This window comes from Mastacembelus armatus, chromosome 4 (assembly GCF_900324485.2).
Source record: "Mastacembelus armatus chromosome 4, fMasArm1.2, whole genome shotgun sequence".
In the NCBI taxonomy this organism is placed as follows: Eukaryota; Metazoa; Chordata; class Actinopteri; order Synbranchiformes; family Mastacembelidae; genus Mastacembelus; species Mastacembelus armatus.
Window position 1 is genome coordinate 20,410,505 of NC_046636.1, and position 27,846 is coordinate 20,438,350.

Consider the following 27,846-nt stretch of genomic DNA (forward strand, 5'->3'; position numbering starts at 1 on the left):
TCAATCATGATATCGATTACTGACACTGTGCACAACTTTGGGCTCCCAAACCTTACAGCTCAGATCATTTGCTTTGGTGTTCGTGCGTACTGCCCCCTGTAATTTGCCAATTTCCTGACAGCCCTTGAAGCCCACGCACTCCCCCCCCCCCCCCAGCTCGTTTCCAGCAACACGGTCCCGCAGAACAGAAGTAGCGTATTAGCATGGCGCTCGGTGCGGTTGGAGTTCCGTTGTCTCGCCTCTGTTCTTCTCATGTTAAGTTTTACCTAAGTATCTGACAGAAGTATCTTTATACTATCCCTTGTAATCAAAAGCATCATTAGTATTTGTTTGGGGAACACTCTGGTTAGCTAAGTGGTTAACTTAACTAGTAGATTCCAGGTAGCTTGCTAACTAGTAACGTTAGCAGGGAGGCATAAATTGTGAGATACGGAGGAGTCCTGCTTTGGAAGAGGTAAGCAGAATTGTATTTAGTGGTCGAATTACTTTGAACTCTTATAGATAATTTTCTTTCTGTCGGAGAAGTTGTAAAAACATTTTCTGTTCAGTTACGACTGTTGTAAAAACTTGTGGTTAGTTACTGCAAAGGTTACAGCGTTAGTTAAAGTAGCCCTGTCGCTAGCGAGCGACCTTTGTTAACAAAAATACTTTAATTTGTGCGTCGGTACTTTTAATTTCTCTCATTAAACGTCATTTAAGTATCTCTACACATTGTCCACGCTCTTGAGTGTTACGTAATGTTGACATTTTCCCCCGAGTAACGTTGCACTATTGCTGAACAAGCTTGAAACCTTTGGATTGTGTCACTGAACTGTGTTCTTGTGATGTCAACATCAAGCAGATTAGTATTTTATGCTGTTCACCAAACAAAGTGTGCAGACTACGTTGTTTATAGATCCCTCTAGAAAGATAAATCACAGTCTCTCACTCCTACACCGCTGCAGGTAGGTCTCTCCCTTTATTGTCGCCTTTTTATGGCGTTTTGACCGGGCAGCACTTCCAGAGCCCAGGGATCCAAGATCAATCAGCAGGTGTAGTTATCCTCTGTGCAGTAAATTAGATTAACATGGCCTTAAATCCCCTATTCGTTAATCTAATGGAAGACAATAGGACAGGAGTTTAATGTTGTTAGCTGAAACCTTAGCTGCAGCATTAAATGTTACGTGTTTGTGTCAGTATTTAATTTCATTTGAAATGTAGCATTTAACATAAATGAAGTGACACTTTTTTAATTTCTTTTTTTTTTTTTTTTAAGCTGATGCTGATGCCATGGCCATAGCCAAGGTATGGGTGTGACGTGACAGTACAAGTCCTCTTCCAAACAAAAACCATCAGCATCATGTTTTTCTGCTGAAGTAGAGGCAGAGCACGCAGAGAATGGACGAGTCAGTGTTGTTGGATTTGCTTGAGTGCCCTGTATGTCTGGAGCGCCTGGATGCCTCAGCGAAGGTTCTTCCCTGTCAGCACACCTTCTGCCGCAGATGCCTCCAAGGCATCTTAGGCTCACGCGGAGAGTTGCGCTGCCCAGAGTGCCGCACGTTAGTGGAGTGTGCCGTGGATGAACTCCCCAGCAACATCCTCCTTGTGCGCCTGTTGGATGGCATCAAGCAAAGGCCGCGAAGGGCTGGTCCAGGAGCTGGAGTCTGCTCAAATGGTACATCTGGAGCCATAGCCAGAGCACACGGTAGTGGAACCAGGGACCAAGGCACTCCAGGAGCACAACCCCAGCGAGCTCAGGCTAAGAGCACCCTTGTCCGGGTCAGTATACTCACTGTGACTAAACATGGATCAGTGAGCATGAATCTGTGTTCCCCATTGTTAGGGTCAGTCTGAAACAAAACAGAGAAAATCTGTGTGGATTAAAAGCAGCATGTTGCATTACTGGCTCTCTAATCTCTGCTGTTCCTTGACTGTTACCATGATCCAAAAGCCAGCCAGTTGACTAGCAGCCCAACATTACTAATGGCAGTGACTGAGAGCAGTTAAGAGTTGAGCCAACAAATGATTCTGCTCTCTGCACCTAATCCAGGCTTTTCCCTTAAGAAGGGTTCTCAATTTTTTCTTACTTGCTGACAGTGCTATATGCTTTTTTTTTTACACTTGAGATCGCTTTTGTAGTGTTGTTTGTAAATATACTTGAGAAATGTAAGGTGGCACTACAGTTTTGTCAGTTTATCTGCAGTACTGGGAGTTGTATAGTTGTAGAAGCAGCAGAGAATTGTATGGCCAGCAGCCTGTTTTACAGCAGTGTTACTTAAACATCGGGAAATAGGAAGATAACATCTTTCAGTTTCTGAAAGCCTATTGGAAACACAGAAACGTGGGTTGCTATTAATGAATCATTGGTAACACAGTATGAAAGGAGGTGTTCAGGCCAACTGATGTCAAGTCTGGCTTTAGTGCTTTGATGCCATTAGAATGTAATTTATTGAACCTGTATATCTAATGCTGGTCATTAAATACTTTTTTCCTTTATTTACATTCTTCTGTTGCAACATTGATGCCTAGTACATTAATGTTGCTTTGTGTTAGTTGTAAAGCTCAAAATCGCACTTGTGTGCAAATGAGGTACTTTCTCTAAACTGCCCAGATTATTGACATGGAAATATAATACACACTGAAAGAATAAGAAAAAAGAAAAAATACAATAGGTTATAAGGTTTTTTACACTTGAGTTGTTAACTTACTGTAATTTTATCAAATCACACTTATGATGCTGTATTTCATTGTATTATTATATTAACATTATTTCAGCAAAAAATGAGACAGCAAACAAAATGTGGGGCCCTTGTTCAGCATCTTTGGTCTCCACACAGGGAGGACAGGGTAGATGAAAAGATGTCAAGGACCTGTGTAGAGTCATTGGAATGTCAAAGTGCTGATAATGTATCTGCGTAGCTATGCAGGTACGAAGATCAGAGACCTTGCTGTAAATCGCTACTGGGGGACCCGCCTCATTTGCCATAGTATCACTTCAGAGGATTCATGCTCATTTCAAAGCGGTTTGTGCAATGTGGAATTCCCCACAGTTCTGAAAAGCCTGCGACCACACATCTTTGCACAGTGGAAATTACCACATTATTTTACCTATCTCATGTTTTCATGATTGGCAGGTGATTATGATATCACTGTGTGGGCAAGGAGGGTACAATGCTCCCTTATACCTACACCACAACACAAGTGCTGTGTGACATTGTATACAACACTTTGTTTGCATTTTTTTTTTTTACAGTTAGAACTAGTTTGTAGGATGTCACGTTGCTGACTAATCATGGCTCAAGGCTTTACTGCAGTCCAAAGACATTCTGCTGATGACAAGAAAAAACTGCTGAGGACAAGAAAAGACATGACTGTGCAGGTGTAATATTTTCAGACCAGTAAAGACAGAGGTCAAAACTCTTGCTGATTGCCCAGCCTGATTTCTGGTCAGTGCTCAACAGGGATTGAGCACTTCACTGCTTCTGGGTCATACCATCAGGCCTGATATATATAAAATATATATATATATATATACATATATATTTTTTTTTTTTTTTTATTGCTTGTCACCTGCCTTATAACTGTTTGGGTATCTCAAGAATTGAAGCAGATATGCTGGTATTGTGGCCCTGTTCAAGCTGAGCAGATGTACAATAGGGTTTTGTTTGGGGTTCCCGTATAATCTTGCTGAGTGACCAACACGTGGAGAGGGGCCAATAGAGTGTGTATGGAAAGCTACCAGTAACAGAAGCTGATGTGTTAAGTGAAGGCTTCAGGACCAAAAGGGACAAATGTTTACTGAGTAACCTCGCACAGTCAGCTTTCTGCCCCTCCTCTTACCATCTCCAGGGTTGCAGCAGTTGTTTGACACTCTGCCCTGGCATTTCTTTGATGAGGGGAATGAAAATGCTTGTCTTGAATGTAGCGCTGCGGTTGTCTGGCCCTTCACAGTCAGGTCAATGACTCACCTCCATGGTGCTCCATTACATGGCTCTTTTGTCTTCCTCTTACCCTTGTTAACTCATGTAACACTGTATTTTGTTCACACAGATTGAAAACAGAAAGCTAGTGGTATTTTTGTATGAGTGAGTAAAAGCCACTGGAGTTGTCTGGAAGTCAAAGGTCAGGGTTCAGGATTCATGGCAGTCCGGGGTTGGAGCCACCGAGGAAGAGGGGAGATGATTTTTGCCCTTGTCGGAAAAGCTTTCATTTTCATTTTAAGGGTGTTGTAGATTAACCACACTTTATAGTTTAGGTTACATACATGAGTCTAGTATCTACTAGTGCTTACATGATAAGGCCTTAATTAGCAGTAATACCTTGACTTAACTCCATATTGGACTGGTACATGTATGTGTGTCTGTGTGTTTAGTTGATGTGAAATGAGACACTATTCTTTTCTAAGATCTTGGGGATTTAATTAGGTCATTGTCTCGTCTTCAGTTGTGAAAGCTTTATAAAAAGAACGTTTTTTCCATTTATAGGCCTCTCTGTGTGATAGCACCTTCCTCCTGTCATTATTTTTTATTATCTTCAAATCCCCCAAATTGATTCTAAACACACAGGAAGCGAGACTCAGCCTTTTAATCTGGTATTATTTGCCACTGATAGAAGGAAGTTGTTTAACTTGTTACCCACAAGATACAGCAAAGTCTCTTGTTTCTGCTTATTTTTATTCTAAAGTTGTGGTGTGTTTTGTCCTGTCCCTCTGTAGTTGATTTATTTCCTAAGGGAAAAAGAATGTGGTGTATGGGTTTCTTATGTAGAAGTATCTCATTAAAATTCCTGTGCACCTCCCTTGTCTGAGGTCGATGAGTCACATTGGCCCTCTTTGATGACATCATATTGTTGTTGGAGCTTTTCCTCTTGGCTGGTTGGCTGACCTCTGCCTGCACGACAGAACCCCATCATTACACCCTCACACTGCCCACATACTGGCAAACACATACTTACTGCTGTCCACTGGGAATTTTTCAGGAGGGCTTTGGTCTATTCATTCCTGCTCTCTCAACACACTGACACTTTTCTCTTGCCTCCTCTGTATTTCCCACGGAGGTCTACAAGTAGCCGTGACCCTCTGGACAGTATGTGTCAGGGATTTTAGTGCCACCTGTAATTTTTCTCTCATGAGACACTGACACAAGCTGTATTTTTTTTCCCCATATTTCTGCCATGTCCCCCCTCCCTCCTCACTGTCTAAATCCAGGCTGGAGCCTGTGAAAGGTCTAATGAGATTAGAGTTTATTAGACAGTGAGTCGACACTGCTCCCTGGTCTCCCCTTACTGCTGACTGCTGACTCTCTAAAACAAAACACTTATTTCATGAAGCAACCTCTGCCTGCATCCCTTGTTGCCATTATGTTTTTTTTTTCATACTACAATACCTTTTGACAGTCTTATGACAGTTCTTGTTGAAAAGTAGTTTGTCAGTGTCAGATTGTAAATTAAAATTGTAAATCTATAATTTCTGACTATGCTGTTAACTCAGCTATGTAGAAAGCAGGTAGATAATAATGGGTTTTCACACTGGCACCTAGTAAATGGCACATAATGATGTGGAACCCAAAAGGCTGCAAATCCATCCATCCACGCATTTTGTAAACTTCCACTCCTGTACATTGAAGTTGAGCCTATCCCATCATGCATTTAACCAAGAGCAGGGTTACTTGAACAAGTTGGTCAGTCTATTGTACGCTATCATACACAGCACATTGACATTCACTTCTTTATCATGTTATGGATAACATACAGCAGATGAAGTAGCCTGTTATGCTGTGGGAAATTATGTGTGGGTTTACATAATTAGCAAAGAGATTAAGATGTGATTAAGGTACAGCTATGGGCTTGTAATTGTAGTTTAACGCTACTCCTGTGATGTAGGGTGTGTACCCGTCTTTGTCTTATTAGGCTTTCAACGTTGTCCAAGCCTTGTTTTGTTCAGTCTGCTTTTAACCTCTTTCCCCCTGACAGAGTAAGATGTTTTGTGTCTGTGTGTCTCTGAGGAATTCCGTGAGTAGTTGCAGGTCACTGTTTCTCCTCTAAACACTGGGCTTGTCTAGTCTCGTTCCACTTGCCAGTTCACGTTTCGCCTTCTCCGCTAAACCTTCGCAAAGTATCAACACATATTTATGTGTAGTTTGCTCTTCACTGTTGAATATGTACGTCTGTTGTATGACTCACAGGTACATGTGATGATTTGAAAGAGCAGCAGTCATATAAATGAACTCTGTAGTTCTGCTGATGTGCCTCTGCACCTGAAAGCCCCAAGGCACACTCAGCTGTAGCAATTATATCCTGTTGTGAGAGACTGTTTTATATTCATACGAGGTGCTAGCCATCAGGCCACCATTTAATGGATAGTTTGGACTGTCTTGAAGTCTATGTGAGGTGGTGATTACATTTAGCTTGATTCTATTAGTTTTCTTTAGCTTATTATTTACACTGTTTTTAATCGTAATTTCTGGGTGGTCCGTCAACAAAAAATGCCCCATTTGTCAGTGGCCTCCTACTTCTTCTGTCCATATCTCACCTCCTGCCAAGTCTCTTGGCATAACAGTAGTAAGGGAAGCAGCCATGACCTTCTGTACTATTGTCCTATCGCACCTGTGAAAGCCTTGTTTTGTCTGTGGTCCAATGGTTAAGATTCCCTTGGAAAAATGTCTTGTGGACTAATCACTAATAAATAATCAATTGTTTTTTCAGACCACTTTGAGTATGCTTGTAGTTGTCTTAATAATTTACGCTATACCACTAATATAAAATGTTTTATATCAACCAGCCTCTTGGCTTGGGTGGTATGTATAGATACCAAATAGTTTTACAAGTGTTTTCAGTGGCATTTATTCTTTTGACTGTTTTGTCAGCTGTTTGACAACATGTGTCCCTGCCTTATTCCCAAGGTGCCACTAGTACCTGCCTGGCCTTAACAGAGCAGTTTGACCTCTCACCCTGTGTTGTGATTGGTGGGCCAGGATTGGTCATCCATGGGCCGTTTGACTGCTGGCATTTTAAGTGTTGAGTTCCCATGCCTAAGGCAGAATCATAATGTTCTGGGAGTTTTCTTTTTCAGTTGTTTGACCTCTGACCTGCACTATTACTGGTCCTAGATATACCTTCAAGCAACAGTGAATGCTTGTGGCACACCTTGCCGCTGCATGAGAGATGTGTGGTCCCAGACCTCCTTGTGAGATGGCGAAAAAAGGGTTAATCTCCTGTTGTTCCCTGAACAACATCTTTGCCCGAGCTATGAGATGGCACTGGGTATCTGCTACTCAGTGCAGAGTGAGCTTTTAGTGATCATGGTGGGTTAATCTTTTGTAGCCAGGACAGTATGAATGTTATTGTCCAGCCAGATCTTAAGGGATGCTATATATTATACAGACTACAACTGATGTCTTAAATGCAAAAAAAGAAAAAATTTAAAATTTAAAACAACAATGATAGAAAACAAAAAATCTGAATTACTGCAGAAACAGAACAGAATTATTTGGCATTTTTAATTTTAAAAAAAAAAAAAACAAAAAAGACTTGAATAATACCATTTTGGAGGGTGGGTCCTCTGTCATGATGTGTTTCTTGCACACACATTCCACTGACTAGAGAATTCCCTTCACACTTGCATGCCCTCATAGCTGTTTGAGCCCAGTTGTCACTTTAAGCCCACTTGTTTTACACACACACACACCTAGCCATCTGTGGCTTTGACCAGGGTAGTGTTTGTTTTAATGAGTCACACAATGATTTTAGATCCATGAGGGCCTATTATACTGTGCACACCCACAAAACCCAGATGTGTAGCCAGTATACAAACACTGTTGAAACATTTGTGGTTGGAGCCAACCAGCCCTGATTTTCTCTTTTCCACTGTAGAAAGGTGTGACATTCATGCTAATTAATCAAGTCGAGACCCATTTGCTTCCAGTCATTCTGATTAGTTTTAGAAGCAACTGTCTCACTCTCTCTGCTTTTTCCTCAGGGCATGGTATTACTATGGGCTCCAGCCATGACTTTCTAAAAGTGTAGCGTTGCGCCATTGCCTTGAGATGACAAATGTGGTAGCTAATGACTTAGCACCACATTGGCATAAAAAGATTTTTTTTTTAATTGAAAATACTATTTTTATTGTATTAAGCAGAACTGAACTTATAACACAAACCAGTTCAACAGAATAACCGCTGTGACAGTGTAGTACAGTGCAATCAAGGCTAATCATACAGTCTACCTTTGTAGAAGCTATTTAGGATCACAAACCTAGAGTTTCTCAGATCTGCTCCTTGGAAGTCTCTACAGCACATGATGTATCACGTAGCATTGAGTGGAGCTGAATGAAAGCTAGCAGCTATATGTTACATCTGGGTTGAGTTGAGAGTAGAGTGGACAAACACACTCACACAGTTAAGAAAAGTGAAAAATGGTCAGTGTACTGCTTCTTTAGTTGGACAACAGAAGCAGTGTGCCTTGGCCTCTTCCCAGTACTGTGTCAACATCCTGGCTTTGTTTGTCCACTGCAGAGGTGTACATATACCAGCCAATTCAAGCAAATGTTCTTCAGGTTCCCACTGGTCTGACATGCAACACTTGGACAGTTAACAGATAAACAGACATATGAAGTACAGTCAAACGTCTAATAAAGTTAACCAGGAGACAACATAGCAGTTTCTGTTGCAGGTTTTAGGGTTTGGCAACATACAGAGTAGGTAGCTGTCCAGTCCCTACGTAAATAAGTCAGCCTGAGCAGAGCAGGTGGCTCGCCTTGAATGACTAAGAGGAACAAAAGGCCACAGATACTGCACGCTTTCACCAGCACAGTGGGGAGTAATGTGAGGAAATGCTTAGTATTCAGCTCGTATCGACTGGTAGCCAATACACAGATACTGTGACATTTGTGAACTAATCCCTCTGTAGCTTGGATACAAGCTAACTTCCTATGTGTGCAACACTGCACTTAGTGCTAATCCAGGGTTATTAAAGACTTGAAAAGTCAATGTGCTCCTACATCTATGATCTCATGTCTACTTTTGAAATGATGCTTTTCACCTCACTGTTCTATGGATTTGTGAGGTTTTGTCACTACTAGCAAATGAAAATGTGTTTCAGTTCTGTTGTTGGAGGCAACACTGATGCGCCTCCAATCCTGTATATTTAAAAAGCTCTTTAGCATTGTCAAAGGTTTTGTAATTCAGAGTGTTACAGATAACACCATAATCAATTCTCTCCCACCCCAGTTGTTCTAGATTTACTAGCTTAGCTAAGGCTCCTGGTTCAATGTCTGCCTGTGTCATAGACTGATATTGTACGTTCATGGTGGTAAGTCTTGTTTCCTCTCTGCCTTATTTTTTCAGTCCTTTGATCTCATCCTGTTTCTCTGCCCTTCTCCCTCTAGCATCCTCACTCTCTCTGTCTGCTCTGAAATGTGAGTGGGTTCCTGTGAGAGCACTTGTTAAGCCCAGTGTATGAACTGGCACAGACTTAAAGAGTTCTGTTCCTTCACTTTTTAGTCAGACAGGCAGGCTGGGTGATTCCAGGGCCACCCAGAACCAGCCTTTACCCCTCTTCTGAGGCCAGCCAGGTAAAGAAAACCTGCACATACACTTTGAGCTACACAAAGAAATATGCCAGTTCATGTGCAAGTAGTTTCATGTACAGCCAGCGCATACACCCAAACACACAAGAGCTTCATGAAAACCGCATGTGTGACAGCTCTACATTGTGTGTGTGTGTACGCTTTGTTGTAAATCCACTCCCTCCTTTTTGAAAAGCCTTCTTTCTGATTGCTAATCTGTATCTCACCAAGTGCACTCAGCTCCAAAACAACTTAACTGCACAGCCATTGTGTTGAATGTTTTTATAGATCCCTTCACCATCACCACCACCTTAAATCCAGAAATCCCAGTCTACAGTTCGAGGTTAGAGACTGACCCCAGATTGTTCAGGTCAGTGGTTTGTTACTGCTGAGATGTGTTTTGCAAATTTCACTCAGGGAAGTGAGTGCCTCTTATAGTATATAAGTATTATGCTAACTGCAAGATGCCTTCACTGACCTAGAAATACGGGAGAACATCAGGAGGAACAGGAGGAAGGGTTTCTGAAAACTTTTTGTTATTCTCACATGAGAGCCAAGCTTCCATCTGGCCTGCAGACTGCTCTGAGTGTTTTTGTGCCTGTAGACTAATGTGTGGAACCTCATTTGGTATGTAGTGAGGGAAACAAACAGCACAGTGAGTTGTCATAAAGCAAAGCTCTTGGAAAGCCTGAATGGTTTACTGCCTCTTTCCCTCCTTACAAAATGCAGTCAAGTAGATAAATGATTCTCACCACACTAGGCCTCAGTATCATTCAGCTTGATTTTGTATTCTGCTTGTTAATCCTGTTTATCGAATAAGTGGTCCAGCAGAAAAACATGCTGTTTTTAGGAAAAAACTGGCATGGGTCAACATCCACCCACACTGAAATGCCCACGTCTGCCTAATCAAGTAAAATTGATACCTGACAAATCAAGTAATTCATTACATTGATTCAAAAATCCCACAAACTGGTCCTGGAATGGTTCCCTTGGTATTTAAAAATGCAGGGGTTTCTGTACATTGTTTTAGTAAAGGTTTCATAATGTTGAAAGGATTTTGTTCTTTGCATGAGTAATTCATAGTGGTTTGTGAGCATTGTATGTCCATTAGAGCCTTTTTTTGCTGAGCCGCATTACTTTTTTCAGACTTCATGCTAAGCTAACTGGCTGCTGGCTAACCTTTGGTACACAGACAAGAACGACAGTGAACTACTCTAACTCTTGGCAATTAAGCAAAAAATGATATTTCCCAAAATGTTGAACCATTTTTATGAGGCGATAGCCCATTAATTTCACAGCTAACCTGGGCCCCGTCATTGCACTTTCTCTCAGAACTGGACACCGGCTGAATGACTCTCTTTCACAAGATTCACTGCACTGTCAAGAGACCCATAAATAGCCAAAAAAGTGCTCCTGTGAGGAGTTTCCATAGAAACCAGGGAATGGAAGTTTTTCTTTTGTCTCAGACTGAGAGGGAGACCACAGCTCCAGATGAATAAGCAGTGTCAGGAGGTTCGGCTGCGACAAGAGCTGCTCATCTGATGGTCCCAGTCTGACAGCGTTATTCAAATGTTCTAGTTTGTTTCTTGATTGAATGTTCTTGGTGGTCCTCATGTTTAAGCTTGTTGGACTGGGTGCTAGATACAGCCCATTTAGTTCTAGCAGGACACTTTCAGAATCAGAGATTTAAGAGGAAATTGGTGAGGTTAGCTCTTATTTACCATCATTGTTTTGCCCAGCAGTGAGGAAATGGCAAGTGAATACACAGATATTTCTCAGCAGAAATCAAGACCCATTTGTCAGAGTGTAGCAAAAAATATATCATAAATACAGAAATTTCTAGCATCAGTTACATGGCTCTTTAGTGCATTGAGATGAGAGAGATATAGAAAACATTCAGTATATCAGATAGACTGAGGAAAAGACAGTTGATAAACAGAAAACATATAAAAAAAATACAAAAATGAAAACAGCTCTATGTACAATTTCTTTTTTTTTTTTTTTTGAAACCACAAAACCATGAGGTTTTTAGTGTGTAGAGATGGTAAAAGCATCTTGCTTCTCTGTCTCTCTTATTATAACGACCATTAGGAATCACTTTAAACTAATGCAGCTCTAATGGAAGCAAGATGGCACACACCTTCAGTTTCTGCCCTCCCATCATGTGTCAACGCTTGTACTATGACTTTGGCTCAAGATCTTTATTAAAGAGTTGACTTGACAATGAGAACAACTTTCCTATGGCATATACTGCTCAGGTTTCCTTTGATAGACTTGTCTTGGCCTGTTAATGTTTGTGGAAGGACACACCAGACAGAGTGGCCCCTCTGCACACACTGTTTTGGCAGTAGTACCCCCTGCTGAAGGTGTCTGAGTTGAAGTGGAGTCTTGTCTGGCTCTTACACATAAGAGGTAAAGGTCTCTATCTGCTGCCATTACGCACAACCCTTGAACTGCTGACAGATGCAAAAGTTACCTTTTAACTGTGAAGTTTTACTTGCAAAGAGGTTGCTATTAGAGTGAAGGATTATAATTTATTGTTTTTATGTTGTGTTGGGTGGTTGTTGGTTCAACATTGTTTTAAAACTCTTCCTTTAGCAGTCCTGCATGAGGCATATGTTTTGTCTTAAATTGTCTTTTGCAGACACTGTTGCATACAGGTACAATGTTAGCATTATTATCCCCATTTTGACCTGGCCTTACCTCATACCAATATGTCTGTCTGTTCACTGGTTGTTGACATTTGGCTGTGCTGTAGAGCAGAACACTTTGTTAATTCAGTTATAATCCAATACTGTGGGAGAGAACACTGTAACAGCCAAATCCCTATAGCACACAGGTGTAATTGAATCATCTCCCATACAGGATTAATGGCACACACCAGCTGATGCTCTGCACACTGGGCCTAATCGCTCTCTTTTCCTCTCCGGTTTTATCTTTGTCTGTTTAACTGTCTGTCTCACTCACGCACACACAGGTAAGTTAACATCAGCACACAATGTTTCAACTTACAAATATAAATGTAATGATGGGTGCAATAGACTACTTACTACTACTGCACAATGGTTAACAAAAGTTTCAGTTTGTTCTTGTATTCTTAAATAAAACTGGAAAATGGAGTCATTTCTGTTAAAATAAATGACTGTCTTTTAGTTGTGGTCCCTATAGGTCTAAACAACTGAAGTGTGATGTGAAAACAGCTGTCTGCTTAATTACCTGTTGTGTGTTATTCCCTGTTTTACCAGCTCATTCAGGGTAGTGGCACATTAAATGCTCAAAACATTGTTAAACTGTTAATATGCTTTACTACACAGAATATTTTTCACTCTGTCAAGTGGCCCACAAACTAAAATAATGCTGTTTTAGTCACTAGTGCACATGCTGGCAGTTAGACTGTTGACTTACATATTCACGTTTTATTGTTATTTTAGGTGCCGTCTAAGCGTATACTCACACTAGGCGGATTCTACAGTGACAGTGCCCGAGTGCGTTTGACCCCTGAAGTCCAGTTTGTTCAACTAGTTTAAGTACTCCGTCCTATGCCCAGACAAAGTATGCTGAACCTACCGTGGCCCACTTGAAGAGGTGGTCCTGGGCACAGTTCAGTCGGACTGTCCAGAACGTTTCAAGTGCAGTGTGAGTGCAGGCCAGCAGGGAGAATGGGAGCAATTGGGCTTGGTCTCAGGCACGGTACAAACAGGCTGTCCCTAGTCTGAGTGTGCCCTGAGATTTATTTGTTTGTTTATATAAAGTATTTTGCTGATTGTTATAAATGTGAATTATAATCAGAACATGCTCAAAATAAAGAACCACAGGCCTCTTGTGGCCTACAGACTGCCTCTTGGTTGCCCAGGGTCTAAGTGGGGTGTTGCTGCAGTGTGGGTACTCATGTACTTTAAATCTTTAAAGGGGCTATAAGTCATTGGATGCTGCTTGCAGACTCTCATTAGAGTAGCAACAGTGATAAAGCAGCCTAACAGTGACTTATGCTACTGTATAATTACTTTGAATGAAGATGATCATTTAGAGAGGAAGAGTGAAGGGAAAAAAAAAACTTGCTTTCCCCTGTTGTGATGTGTGTGATGTTTGTCTTTTCTTGTAGTCTAGTGATAGACTGAAAATCTGCCCAGGGTGTACCCCGCCTCTTGCCCAATGTCAGCTGGGTTTGGCTCCAGCCCCTCCTGCAGCCCTCTGCAGGATAAGCATTATAGCTAATGGATGGATAGATGTCTTTTCTTGTGGCTTTCTGGTGTTTTCTGTGGCAAAGATTGATGCAGAGATTGAGCTTATTGCAGACTCACCCTGCCCCATGGGAGGGCTTGAAAACGATAATAGCAGGAGGTTTGTGTGCGTTTGTGTTGCTAGCAGCCTGAGATGAGACCTTTATTTATAGCATGTACTGTATGTGGTAACTCTTTTGCTCTCTTCTGTACATTCCTGTTAGAATCACAGTCAACCCTGGTTTCCAGAGGGTGTGTTCAGTCAGGACAGGTGGTGCTCCTTTATGAACCTCCACTGCAGACTGCAGTCTCCATGGACACAAACCGGATATTAACTCTCGCGGCCACATCACCAGCCCCCAGTTTTACTTTTTATACACCCACACCACCTCTTATATCCATGTGCCCTTAAAGTCAGTCCCTCTTGATGTTTGTACTTTCTGTATGGTAAGCTGAGTGAAACATGAAAATGTAACTGCTGACAACCCCTCTTTACAATGTCAGGATGGGGACATCAAAACGCAGCTGAGCAATAGGCAGAAAGAATGTGGCACCAAAACATGTTACACAGTCAGGCTCTGAATTTGTTCTGTGCTGGCGTTACAGAACTCCATCAGGAAAAATGTTCATTGCTAAACTAATTCAGTATGAATCAGTAAGGAAATCTTGACACCTCACCAAGCCACTCAGAAAGAGCATATTGTTCTAGTACAGCATTTTGTACATGGACTATTTCTACCATTTACGAGCACAGTTACTTTTAGTGTGTGCAAAAGCAGTTACGTAACAATGCTGACTTTTTACACTGTGCTATTACTAAATGTTTTAGTCTTGACCTTGGTGTGCAAACAAGTGCTTAAGAACTTCAGTTTCAAGGGGTACGTATTTTATATTTGCCATGTGATTAGAGCCCATTGGCTTTGTGTACCTTGAACCCGTCCTGTCATTTGAAATGAAAATGTTAAAGCTTCCACTTTCATTTGCAATTTCATCACGAAACTCCCTGCCAGGCCTGGGTGGGCTCAAAAGCCCTGTTTTCCCCTGAAAGGAGGCCCAGTTCCAGCGCACTGTGCAGGGGGCTGCAGTACTCCTCCTCCCCCTTCTCTCTCACCACATGCTGGACGAGCAGAGGCGTAGTCTGATAGGTTGTGTGATTCTCTGCAGCAGGATAATGTCACCCTGGCTCACCATCACGGCTCATTCCGTATTTTATTCTTCTCTGAGCCTTTAAACGGTTCATTAGCCTTTAACAGAACTCCAGAGCCTGCTCCAAACTCTGCTTTAACCCTTCTGTCTCTGGCTTACTCTTTCACTCTATCAGTATCTGCCTGAGGTCTGCACATTCTTCTGTTTACTATCTATGTTCTTGTCAACTTCACAGTTTCAGTTCCAGAGTTGCAATCAAGTCAGCTGGTAGTGTTTGTGATTCTGATCACTGCAAAGGATGTCTTAACAGCAGTGGGATAAATGGTGGGGGGTTGGTTGGGACTGAAGCCCTTCTCATGGACACCCACCCTGAATGGAGAACATTGATGCTTCTCTATCCTGCTACTCCCCCCTACTTGCTCTCCCTCTTTCCCTGGATTGTCATTCCCTGAATGAGCCTTTCTGCACTCTAGGCAAGCAGTCTGAGATACAAAACCTTCCTCTGCAAGATAAAAGGACAGGGCCCTGGGCCTTCTGAAGGCGTTAGTCAGCTAAGCTTATCACACTTACTACTGTGAACACACAACATTTAGAGTTTTCACTATCAGTGCACACAGGACAGTTTACTTCCTCTGTATAAACACACACACACGGATTCACTTATGTCATTCCCCATCCAGCCTGACTTCTAGTTGATTCAGGAGTTTTTGTTCACTGAAGACAAACCGTGTAACTTTTTGGTCCCTAGCTTGACTATTTTCAGTTCTTTTGTTCTGTAGAGGTGCTACAATACATTTCTGAAAAATGTGCTTTCGATCTTGATTAATTTTGCATGAATCCTACATCTCAGCTGTCCTACTTCCTTGCCATAAACCGATTATAACTACACAAAGAGAAAGCACTTTTTTTTTTCAAAGGTGCAATAAATGAGTGTTCTTTCTTTCTTCTTCTTTTTTTTTTTACTAAAAAGGAACGAGTTTATTCTTTATTTTTAACCATGAAACCATCTGATTTATTCTTTGCATTATGTTTTTGGTTTATTAGATTTCCTGGTGTCACCACTGCAGTTTAAGTTTTTAAAGCTGTAAGCAGTTCCTTCACTTTTGTCCTGTTTATCAAATGCACTTGATATTGTGACTTTCTCAGTTTGAATCCACTATGCACTGATGGCCAGTTAAAATTGGAATGTAGGAAATAATTGAAAAAGAGTGCAACGCTGCCTTTATTCTTGTCAGCTCTTTCTTTTAACCCTGTCTTCATCTTACCCTCACTCTCTCATTTCAGGGTGTACCTCAGCTCCCTTGTGCCAAGGCACTCTACAACTATGATGGCAAGGAACCAGGAGACCTCAAGTTCAGCAAGGGCGACATTATCATCCTGCGCAGGCAAGTGGATGAGAACTGGTACCATGGTGAGATGGGTGGAGTCCACGGTTTTTTCCCCACCAACTTTGTCCAGGTCATCAAGCCACTGCCACAACCACCACCTCAGTGCAAAGCTCTCTATGACTTCGAGCTCAAAGACAAGGAAGCAGATAAAGACTGTCTGCCGTTCTCGAAGGTGAGGCACCGCAACACTCAAAGTTCTGCCACGCGACAACTGTAGAACAAAAATACCTCTCATTAGAGTGACACTCTTATAAACATTCATTTTGTCAATTGAAACAAGAAGACAAAGTGTTGTGATTTTGAGGCAGGCTTTTTAAAGAACAGCTGTAAGCTGCGGCGAGTGCATGTCATATAAAGTTAGGCGCAGTTGCTCTACAGTTGTGGTTATATCTGTTCGGCTGTTTGGGTCATGCTTTGATGTTTTTGTATTCTGACACAAGCTTACTAAGTAGTTTTCCAAACAGTATGCCATGCTGTAGACCCTAGGGTATGTTCCCTTTAATAAAACATTGCCCCTCCCTAATTATTGTTTAGTGTTTGTTCCTTCAGGATAAGAAACTCTTAGTTAGCAGCATCTTTAATTAGGTTCTTCCTCATGCAGTGCCTCTCTCTGTTTTCAGGATGATATTTTGACTGTGATTCGTAGAGTGGATGAAAACTGGGCAGAGGGAATGCTGGGAGATAAAATTGGAATTTTCCCCATCTCGTATGTTGAGGTAAGAAAACTAACTAGATTCTTTAAAGTCAATATGGATAACATAAACGGACAGAAAACATGTCAAATCTGTTTGCAACAAAAATAATGTTTGCCTTAAATAAGATATTGGATTGAATCATTGCAGAAATGTGTTGATGTTAGCCTGCAGAAGACTATAATAGTTATGTTTATTACTTTCACATGCATATTCTATCCCTTCAGGGTAGGATATGTTATTTAGAGAATAGGACATGTGTTCCCCACTGTTGTCAACAGAACACTTTGGTTTTCTCTGACTAATATAGTATGCCGTCATATTCGCTGTTCATGGACAAATGCTGTACCATTGGAAATGTATAGAGGGCCCTTTGGTTTTGCACAACCACTGAATATCTAGGTCATAGTGCTCTCATTGCCTTAGGAGCTTTTGTTGCCTTTACTCTCATTTTCTTTTCAATAATCTGCAGTTGCTCTTAGAGGTGGTCTTAAAATTAATGAGATTAGGCTTCCTCACCTGGTATTTTGTTCTTAATCCTTCATGTCTGCCTTAATGTGCTGACATGTCAGTGATGAACTTGCACAGGCTCCCTCCTGGATTGCAGTGAAATGCTCAGCTTTTATGTCCTAAGCGGAGGGAGCTGCTAGAGGCAATGTGTGAGAGCACCCTGTGATTAACTGAAACCTCTTTAGTGTTCCTTCTTTGATTTCCACCTTACAGTCGCACATTATGCTGCCTGAAAGGGTAACAAAACCTACAGTTTCATAGCTATCTTAGAGGCATCAACTCCCACTAGCTATTATGTCCAGTGTAAAGACCTGATGGATCATTCTACTGCTCACCATCTCAGCTGACTAGATAAAGATAGAGGTTTTCCATGGTAATCAACTTTATTGTAGAGAGTGACAGTTTTCATGATCATTTTAATACTCCTGCTGCCGTCACTGCCAACTCTAGCTGTTATTTCCACTTTACTACTCTCTTCATTGCCCCCTGCCTCTCTTCGTCTATCATAGTTCAACTCGGCAGCTCGGCAGCTTATAGAGTTGGACAAGCCGTCAGACTCCAGTGGAGACTCTGGGGAGGGTGCCTCCTCGGGGCCCCAGAGCAATGGTGCCCAGCGGGTAGGGGAGAAGAAGAACAGCAAGAAGCGACATTCCTTCACTTCTCTCACCATGTCCCACAAACCCATGCTAGCTCCTCCCCCTCAGCGCCACTCCATGGAAATTAGTGGGCCGGTCCTCATCAGCTCCAGCAACCCCACAGCAGCTGCCCGAATTGGAGAGATCAGTGGGGGGCTTTCCTGCAGCGCACCTTCACAGGTGAGATAGTGAAGGAGAGTATTTGCTGCATTGTAAGAACTTGTACTGTTGAACCAGCTTTCATAATTTGTCCCCAAGAAGTGGTAGTATTGCATGTGTTGCGTGTTGCTTTAAGGCTTCAGCCTTTTTTAGCCTGGTAGTAGTGCAACACATGTTCTTCTGATGCTGTCATAAAGGAGAACGGTTTTGCTGCACTGGACAAAAGACAATATATCCATATGAAAACAGAGTAAAAGTAAACAACGATCAGCATGTTATTGGCTTTATTTTAGCCAAAACTTCTGCCATTAAAATATTCCTGACTCAGACATCTCTGTCCACCACATTAGTGTGCTGTATTGCTTAACTGTATAGTGTTTGCATCCTGGCATTCTTTAATTCAGTGCATCGGATGAGACTTTCTTAACCGTCTGATATTCCCTTCAGTGCTGTTAAATTGCATAACTGAAAACACAGAACACAACCATGCAGCTGGAAAACAGGTCCAGCTTCAGCTCTTTATGTTGTCACAAGATGTTTATTGTTTTCAAAGACTCTGCTCTCCTTCTGTCAGCAATTAGGCTGACTTCCCTTTTCCCCATAACACCAAACAGGCCGTTTCTCCACCCAAGCTTTTGGAATCACGGATGCGTGACTCCACTTGTCCGCAAAAACGACTCCAGCTTAGCCCTGAAGGTTTCCACACCAATGCTGACATGACAGCAGCTCACAGCTCACATGCTTAGAGCTGGCAGCCGCTGGAGATTGGCTGTAACTTGATGTTAGATATTCTGTACAGTAGACATGCAGATTTACAAGACACGTATGCTTTTCACCATAATAAATAAATTAACTAATTGATAATAAGTGGACCATGTATGCAATTCAGTCAAATAGTTGTTGACCATTGTACAGTGGTTCAGAATTATTCAGAACTGGTCAGAGTTGCTGACTCTAATTTCTTTTTTAAATCAAAACAATATAAAGGCAGCCGTTAAGGAGTGGTGTGTTGACAGTATTTTCGGAGTGATTTCATTCTTCGTACATTGACATCCACATTGTTTTCCCACTTCAAGGCCCTGTGATTTTGTAACTTACTCTGTTTTTCTGTTATTGTCTCCATATTCATATGCTTTTTTCCCCCCTCCTGAATGTACTTTGGGTCAATGTGAAATGTTATAAGTCCAGAACTTTCTGTTACGCTATACTATTAATCTTTCATCCACAGCATTATGTTCTTTGTGAGAGGGAGACGAGGAGAGTGGTTGTCTACGATAAAGTGGATCTCAAGGATCTGCTGTCTCTTTTTTCATGAACTACAACCTTTTCATGATTTTATGATTTATGCATTATCAGATACTTCTATTCTTGCAGTCATGTTTTTAATGACTCCAGACTTGGTGTCTACCCAATAACCATTGTCAGGATACTTTAAGAATTAAAGAAGCTTCTCTTCAAACTGCTGTAAACTGATCCTCCCTCATGACAGCACTAAAAATACATTTGATTTACAGGTCATTGTTTAATAAAAACACAATGTGCTCTCCAGGCACTGCCTGCACAGCCTCTCTCCTCTCCCTCTTTTAGTTCTACTCATCTTCTCTAACACAGACAAAAACAAAACAAAAGAAAGGTAAGCCCAGGTTGCCTAGGGGCATGAGTAATCTGAACTGGAAATCTACCAGTGTACAAGATAAGAGGAGGAGAAATTGTTAAGGAAAGAAAACTGGCTGCTGTTAATGGCATTCTTCCTAATTTCTAAAGGAATTGTTTGCTCATTTTCGAGAATCATACCTGCCCTGTACTTCATTGTTTGTTTCTAGGCAGCCATTTTACTAACAGTATCACCTTTGAACACAGTTACATTTTGCGTTTCTTTGCCACACCCAGTGTACAATACATAAAGAAGCAGTGACTGAAATCTGAGATCAGCCTGCTTTCTGAAAGGTTCACCTTAAGAGGTGGCTCTGTCTGGAGCAGCCATGCATGGAGAGAGACTGCGGGCTACAGGGAAATATTGTGTGTTCAACAGTATGGCCTTGTTACCGGGACACCAGTACGACTCACGTGAATGACTGAGAAAGCAACTTCTCTTTACATACCCAATAAAATGCCTTGCTGGGTGGTCACCTGGCTTCCACTGACCAATCAGGCCAACAGTCCACCATTTGTGGCTACACCACACTGTGACTGCATTAGGGGAGCATTCTTAAAATGAATTTGTACCTTTCAAATTCTTTGTCAACATCTCATATAATGATGATGATTATGATATGTCGATTATATTTTTATTCTTTATTTAGGAGTGTAGCTTGCCCTCTCCAGTGAATTAGTTACTTTGTATTTAATGATCCCAATTTCTCTTTTTTTGGCAGGTACATATTTGCACAAGTGGATTAATTGTGACCCCACCCCCTAGTAGTCCTGTTACCACAGCAACAGTCTTCACATTTCCCTCTGAGACGAGCCACACATCCATCACTGTGGTAGGTGAAATTCTCTACAGGTGTTGTACATCTTCTGACTACTAGACCAAAGCATTTAGAAAACATTCAACATCATTGCAGTAATGGGTTCAAAGTTAGTATGTTCTTTCATCTGGATTACTAAACAGAATAAATAACTAACCAAATAATTTACATTTTACTATGGCTCAAGGCAAAGAAAAGTTTTAGCTTTATGTTTCAACACTTTGTCAACAAATTTCATATAGTTAGTTAGACTGAGGAACCTTTGAACTAAGATTTTACTTCTTAACATGACACATTTCTCCCGAGAAGAATGTCAAGCGATCCCTGCAGCCCACACAAAACAGCATGCACACTTCCCGTCTGTCAATGTGTATGCTCTGGCGTGTGGAGTTTCTGAATGAACAGGAATGTGTACACAAAAGGTTGAGCTCTCCGCTTCACTTGGGAACCCTACATGATGTTTTTGTACAGATGATTTCTCTAGCCTGCAGGCAACCTAATTATCTCAACTCAAGCGTCAGCAGTGAACCGAAACGCACATCAACACTCACACATTCACATAGGCCTATACACATACCACAGGGCTGTCTGAGTGCCACTCTCCTCCCCATTGTGTCATGGAAGCTATTACTCTGCTGCTCATTGCTGACAGTGTTGAGCATTGGAAGACTCATCTTGCTCGTAGGTATAAGAGTTGTCTTCACCATCTTTTTAGCTCTGTGTAAAGTGCCTTTACTTTCACAGTTTCCAAAAAGTGTTTAATGTTCCATGTTGTTTTAATGTGCTCTGCTGATTTAGCAGGTTGGAGAGCTGATTTTATTTGTGTAATATAGAAGCACCTAAAGCATACAGAGCAAACCTCATGAAAGCATGCTGCTGTTACTGGTCTCTAGTCAAAACCTTGAGTCTCTTTTGACTTTATTGACATTCAACAAGGGAAAACAAGTGAGTCAAGATGAAGCCGTGCATGGTTGGTTTGAGGGTTGCTCTGAAGTATGTCTACAGACATGTTTTTCATTTCATATGGTCCCAATTAAATACTGCAATGGCTTTAACATCTAGCTATGCGGTCTCCTAGCAACAAACAAACAAGCAGAATAGGAGATTCTCAGTTGCAGGGGAAGTCGGGGACAAGGCTATGGTGTCTGCCAAACCAGACTCTCCCTTAGTGTTGGCAAACCGGAGGGAATAACCCAGATGACAGATGATCTCTCATTCTCTTCCCCTCTTTGTTGCTCATAAACAAATGGGTTTCTCTGCTTATGTAATATATATCTTGGTTTTTGAGGCTCGTGTTACTTTTTTTGTTTTTCTGCATCATACTGAGACAAAACGAATAATGAATTGTTGTGAAATTGTAATTAAACTATGGTTTTGTCTGACTACTGATATAGTTCTCTTCTTTCACAGGATGCTCTCCCACCACCCCCACCTCCTCCCCCACAGTCCTCTCTCGGTGGAGGTGCATATTCATTGGCTGCCGGACCGAGACCCTCCCCCAGCATAAGCGACCAAAGTGGGAGACAAAGACCCACAGTGTGAGTTATGAAAACAGTCACACAAAAATATGCAGTCTTCTTAAATGTGCAGTGAAATGCCAGAAGGAGTTTACTCACCAATGGCCAAGGGCCTCAACGCACATGCACAGTTCGGATGATAACTCCAGGTCAGTGTCAGCTGTCAGTGTGAGGCTGCAGAGTATGAGCTTATGCACAGGTGAATGGGGTCATAGCCTGTGGGTAACTGTCTCATGGGTCCCATTGGAGATACTCTCCGTTACCTCAGAATTTTGAACCCCTCACCTTTACCCTCGGTACTCCCCCAAGACAAAAAACACCTGATAAGCATTAGATCCACTCATGCCTGCTCACCAGCCGTCATCTGTGTCTGTGCATGCACGTTAGGCTCAGGCATTTATGTTCCCTTCCCATGACGACACTGAAATGAGATTGAAAACATCCCAGCTGAGACTCGTATCTTCTTGGCTGCCATTCCAGGCCTGTTCCTACTTCTGTAGAGAGATGACCTGCAAGTTGTGTTGTCCACCAGTGTTGATTTTCTCTGGGTCAGAGGGCAGAGTCTCTGCTGGAGGGTCTCAGAGGAGATGACAACAGATGTACAGCTAGACAGCGCAATAAATCCAGAACATATGGCATGCTCTGGAAAATGTTAAACAGTTTTCATTTCCATATTGGTAAAAATCAACCCTTTCTGCACATGAATACTTCAACTTCCCTTTTCCCCTGCATTTAGCTATGTGGCAATGTTCCCCTATACTCCCCGTAAAGAGGATGAGCTGGAGCTCAGGAAGGGAGAGATGTTTCTGGTGCTGGAGCGCTGTCAGGATGGCTGGTTCAAAGGCACCTCCATGCACACTGGCAAGATTGGAGTCTTCCCTGGGAACTACATGAGCCCAGTCAGCAGGTCAGTCATTAATTTGTGGTGACTCATTATTGGTATAATCACTGGTATAATGTTTTTATTTCATTCATTATCTCAGTTGATACATCTGTTTCATCACAGGTACATTCGAACCAAAGCATTCTCTTAAAGGTTTGATTGCTTTGCAGATGCATTGCACCTTTGCTGTATTTTCTTAATTTTGGGGTTCAGAAACTGTCAACAGTGGGTTACAATCAAAATGTCATAGTTTTTATGATAGCTGTGTAATCTCTGGTTATCCCTACCAAAAATCTTGTGACTGTCACTCCAGGAATCTAGTTTGTTAGTACTAAAAAAAAAATCATATTGATTTAAAAATCCAATCTGGGATCACTGCAGACTTTTTAAAAATGAAAACATTAAAAAAAAATGCTTTAGGTGTAAAATACATCTTGTGGTCGCCTGTTACCTCAGGGTGCTATATCTTAAACCTCTTCGCATTTCTCTCTTTTCAGGTCAGCGTCAGGGAGCACCCAGCCCAAAGTGCCAATAAGTCTGTGCACTCAGGCTGGAAGAGGGGTCACCATTGTCAGCCCATCTTCTGCTCCCATTGGGGCCATTGTTCCAGGTCCTGATTTCAACAAAACCATCACTGTGTGCTCCAATGCTCTACCTACCAGCTCCCAGCCTGCAGCTGTAGTAACAGCAGCTCAGACAGCCACAGGCCAACAGCCAAAAGTCCCATTGCATGTCAGCTCCCAGATGACTGTGAATCAGGCTCGCAATGCTGTCAGGACAGGTACATTAAGTGAGAGGAAAATGGTTTGTGAATTTTATTTTGTCTCATTATTTGAAGTGGGTTTTAAATATCTAATGCTGTTTTACATCCCATTTGCAGCTTCATGTCACAATCAGGACCGGCCCACAGCCGCAGTAACACCCATCCAGTCTGCAGCACCTGTAACCTATCTCCCACATCTTGTAGTGTGTCAGCAGGCCTCCTCCAGTCCTGCACAAGGCTGCACCCGGGCTGGAGTGGCAATGGGCTGTGCCGCTGTCTCTCTGACCCCACCCAATGTCTGCGCCGCATCACTGGAGGGTGAATCCCTGCGACCTGTGCCAATTGGCCTTGGGACCAGCATTGCTCTTAATCCTATGTCTAATAGTGCGGCTTCTTCCTGCAGACTGGACAAGGATGTCAAGGTTGTTTCAGTGTTTTTAGAGCTTCTATGAGCTTAATTATCACATTGTGTATCTATTGCTGCTGCTATTTATAGTAGATGTTTGCGGAGAATTCATCTTACGTTCAAGCAGACTAAAGTGCCTTGTTTGGGGATTTAGAGTATCTTATTATAATGCTAATACACTGGCAGAATGCACCAATAGTAATCATTAAGGAAAAGTTATTACTGTCTTTGTGTTTTTTGTTCTGTCTTAACAGCGCTAATGCCTTATCACATTTAGAGTCTGCAGTTTGTGAAAACAGGAATCTCTCCACTGCAGTTATGTGGCAGGCGCTAACAGTTGAGGCAACAGAATATGTTTGTCTGAGTTACTTGTTGCCTTAAGAGTTGCCACAGTTGTCTAACATGAAAAAATATGTTGTCTTTATGCTGCAGAGAGAAAAGAAAAGCCTTCTGAAGCTGTTGTCCTCCAATAAGAAGAAGTCTCGTCCTTCACCCCCCTCCTCTCCTACCCTTGAGGCAGAACAGGCAGCTACTGGAGAGGTGCTACATGGCGCCGTGGGGCATGACACCTCCCCTTCCTCTGGCTCTGTTAGCTGCCTCGAGCCTGAATCTGCTGCTGCTGCTGCTGCTGCTGTTGTGCCTGCCTCTTCATCCTCCTCATCTTCCTCAGTTCCAGAGTCGTCCTATCGGAAAAGCAGTCCCCTTGATGGATGTGCTCCCATCGCTCCTCCTCCTCGCCAGCCATGCTCCTCTCTTTTATCTCAACACCATGATGCACGGCCAATCATATGTGAGAGGTACATTGATGTACATCTGTTATTTCAGACTATTTTGAGCTCTTCTTATCTCACCTGCGCACAGAAAATGTATGTAACACAAGGTACCATGACTAATGACTTGTCACTCTTTGCACTGACTATGCTGTCGGTTGTCCTCTCCAGGTACAGGGTGGTGGTATCATATCCTCCCCAGAGTGAGGCAGAGCTGGAGCTTAAGGAGGGCGACATTGTGTTTGTTCACAAGAAGCGGGAAGACGGCTGGTTCAAAGGCACGCTGCAGAGGAACGGCAGGACCGGACTGTTCCCTGGGAGCTTTGTAGACAGCATCTAATAAACACAGGACACTGAAGAACGGCTACCACCACTATCATGAAGCAGCTGACCTACTGTAAGCCCTGCTACATTGTGACACCATACAAACCAAACAGATCAGCACGGTGACAGGACACTGGACACACTCTAGTCACAAAAAAAGAATATTAGTGGCACATGAGAGAGAGCTGCAGAGAAGAACAGGATATGAAAGCACAGTGGACAGTGAGGAGCACACTACTCAAGAACTATTTCTTTTTGGTGGTTATTTATATCTTTGTAACAGCTGTTAAATGTGTGCCTTGTACTGTTCCTGTATTGTATATAAGGACACAAAGATGAATAGTCCTAAAACAGCCAATATGAACTGTTGATATAGATATGTTACACATTTTAACTTATTCATAAACTGGCCTTTTTTTGTTGGGCATCATATTAAGGGGGTTAAGCTGGCACACGCCTTATATCACATTTTTATCAGTTATACTTTTTTTTCCCATTAGACTGCTGATGTAAGTTTTACCTTTATTTTAAACTGTCAGCTGAAAAGAGAAAGTATATAAGATGGAGCAGGCCAGAACAAATGAGCAGTGTCCTCATCACCTGTGCTGCCATTAGCAAAAAAGATACTTCCCCAGCTCCAAAGGCATTATCTAAACCTGAGCATCATACGAGAGATCTGCCATATTGCACGTTCAATTACTCAAACTACAGTTCACAGTCATGTGAACCTTGCACGTCAGAAAATATTCCTCAAGGCCTTTCACAATCCTCCACATTTTTCTCCTTGTGCGATGACGCTGAAGCGCTAAGGACTGTTACTCTACCTGGAGTAATCAAGTTTTTGCATGTGGTCAGCACAGCCTTCTGCAGGAGACAAAGTTGTGACAGATGTGTTAGAGGACTTTTTTTTTGTTCATGTGTTTTTAATATGCGAAGAGAAAAAAAAAAAAAAACACTCCAAGATGGGCTTTGCAGTCAAATGTTGCTTATTTTGTACCTTCTTTGTATTTACTGACAAGTAGCTGCTCTCCTAACCCCTCGGCAACAGCCAAACCCAGACGTAGCTCTACACCACAGGAGCGACAACAGATTTCAGTAATTGTGCACAACAAATTCTTTTCCGTGTATATTTATGTTCGTTACCAGTTTCACAAAGGCTGATATCTGCTGCTCTTATCAAGTCTGTCACATAACTAGACCACACAGTCGCCCTTCAACAGGCTCTGTTTTATATACTACAACTCATTCCTAACGTGACTTGTGGCAATAAAACCAGCTAGCTGAAACAGAGAATGTTTGCCTAAAGTAACATATCATTATATCACTCCACAGGAAGAGGGAGTCTTGTAAATTCTGTTAATTTTTGAAAGGTAAGTTTTTTTTTTGTTTGTTTTTTCTTTTTATTGAATTGCTTTAATGCAGGATGATTTTTTTTTTTTTTTTTCCATCTATACAAAATTGTTAATGTTAGGTGCATTAACTTGAAGTGAATCGTTACTTTGAAGAATGAAAACCAGTTGTCAGCATGTAATTCATCTTTTAAAGTGTTCTCAGAAATACTTTGGATAATTAAATGAAATTCTTCAAAGTAAAAGTATTATTAGCATTAATGACTGTCCTCACACTCATTCAGACTCTGGAGAGTGTGTTTAAATACTAGAGGCGATCACTGAATCGTGCTTTAATTGGCTTAGAGAATGAATTTACTAACTGAATTGGTCCCGGATTTTCAAGTGTATTTTTTTTTTTAGGTGCTTTGTTTTGTTTTTTTTGTTTAAGGATATCACTGTGTATCTTACTGCTGGAATATGTTGTAGGTTGTTTGGGGAGAGTGTGAAAAAGGAGGGTACAAATCACTGTTAGGGTCTTGTTTTGTCTTTCTGGTACGTATGTAGAGTTAACCTGTTGTCGTCTTGGCAATCACCACACCAACCTCAGGCGCTCTGCCGAAACTGCTCCTCTGAGCGTCTTTTCATGTCACTGGTAAGCCTTTAATGTACACCTCTGATTTACAGTACTCCAACACAGATGGACACATTTTTGCACTATCACAACCTTTCCAATCATACTGTCTGTCCTCCACATTTTACATGCAAAGGCTGCACAGTTTCAGATTCAACACATGAAGCATTACTTATCATAGGTGCATTTATTGGGACATGTGGCATTGTAAGGTTGTTTGATTTAATAGGTATTCCTCATGCCAAGGCGACTTACTTGATTTCTTTTTTTTCTTTTTGTCTGTAGTTAGTCTGTTTTATGTCTGAAAGTGGTGAACTGAAATCAACCTATTTGGCACAAGTATACTGTCTGAAAAACATTTGAAGTATTCAAGGGAATAGCACAGTTTGTGAAAATCTCTATAACAATAAAACCTAATGGTTTCCAGAATTTCCTTAGGCTGTTTCATTATGTTTCTTT

At 41.8% G+C, this 27,846-nt stretch overlaps 1 protein-coding gene across 1 annotated transcript; it reads left to right on the forward strand.

Moving 5' to 3' along the window:
• Positions 1-191: 191 nt before the first annotated feature.
• Positions 192-27,816, forward strand: sh3rf1 (SH3 domain containing ring finger 1). Its single transcript, XM_026305234.1, has 12 exons — positions 192-454; positions 1,256-1,758; positions 16,192-16,467; positions 16,916-17,011; positions 18,007-18,312; positions 20,667-20,777; positions 22,173-22,300; positions 23,016-23,186; positions 23,660-23,943; positions 24,043-24,347; positions 24,764-25,128; positions 25,273-27,816. The coding sequence occupies exons 2-12, from the start codon at positions 1,378-1,380 to the stop codon at positions 25,439-25,441; spliced, it is 2,592 nt and encodes an 863-aa protein (XP_026161019.1). The 5' UTR covers positions 192-454; positions 1,256-1,377; the 3' UTR covers positions 25,442-27,816.
• Positions 27,817-27,846: the final 30 nt, after the last annotated feature.

Coding starts and splice junctions, on each gene's coding strand:
- sh3rf1 (XM_026305234.1), top strand. CDS start 1,378: ATGGACGAGTCAGTGTTGTTGGATTTGCTTGAGTGCCCTGTATGTCTG. Junction 23,944..24,042: donor TCGCAATGCTGTCAGGACAG/GTACATTAAGTG, acceptor TCCCATTTGCAG/CTTCATGTCACAATCAGGAC. Junction 25,129..25,272: donor CGGCCAATCATATGTGAGAG/GTACATTGATGT, acceptor TGTCCTCTCCAG/GTACAGGGTGGTGGTATCAT.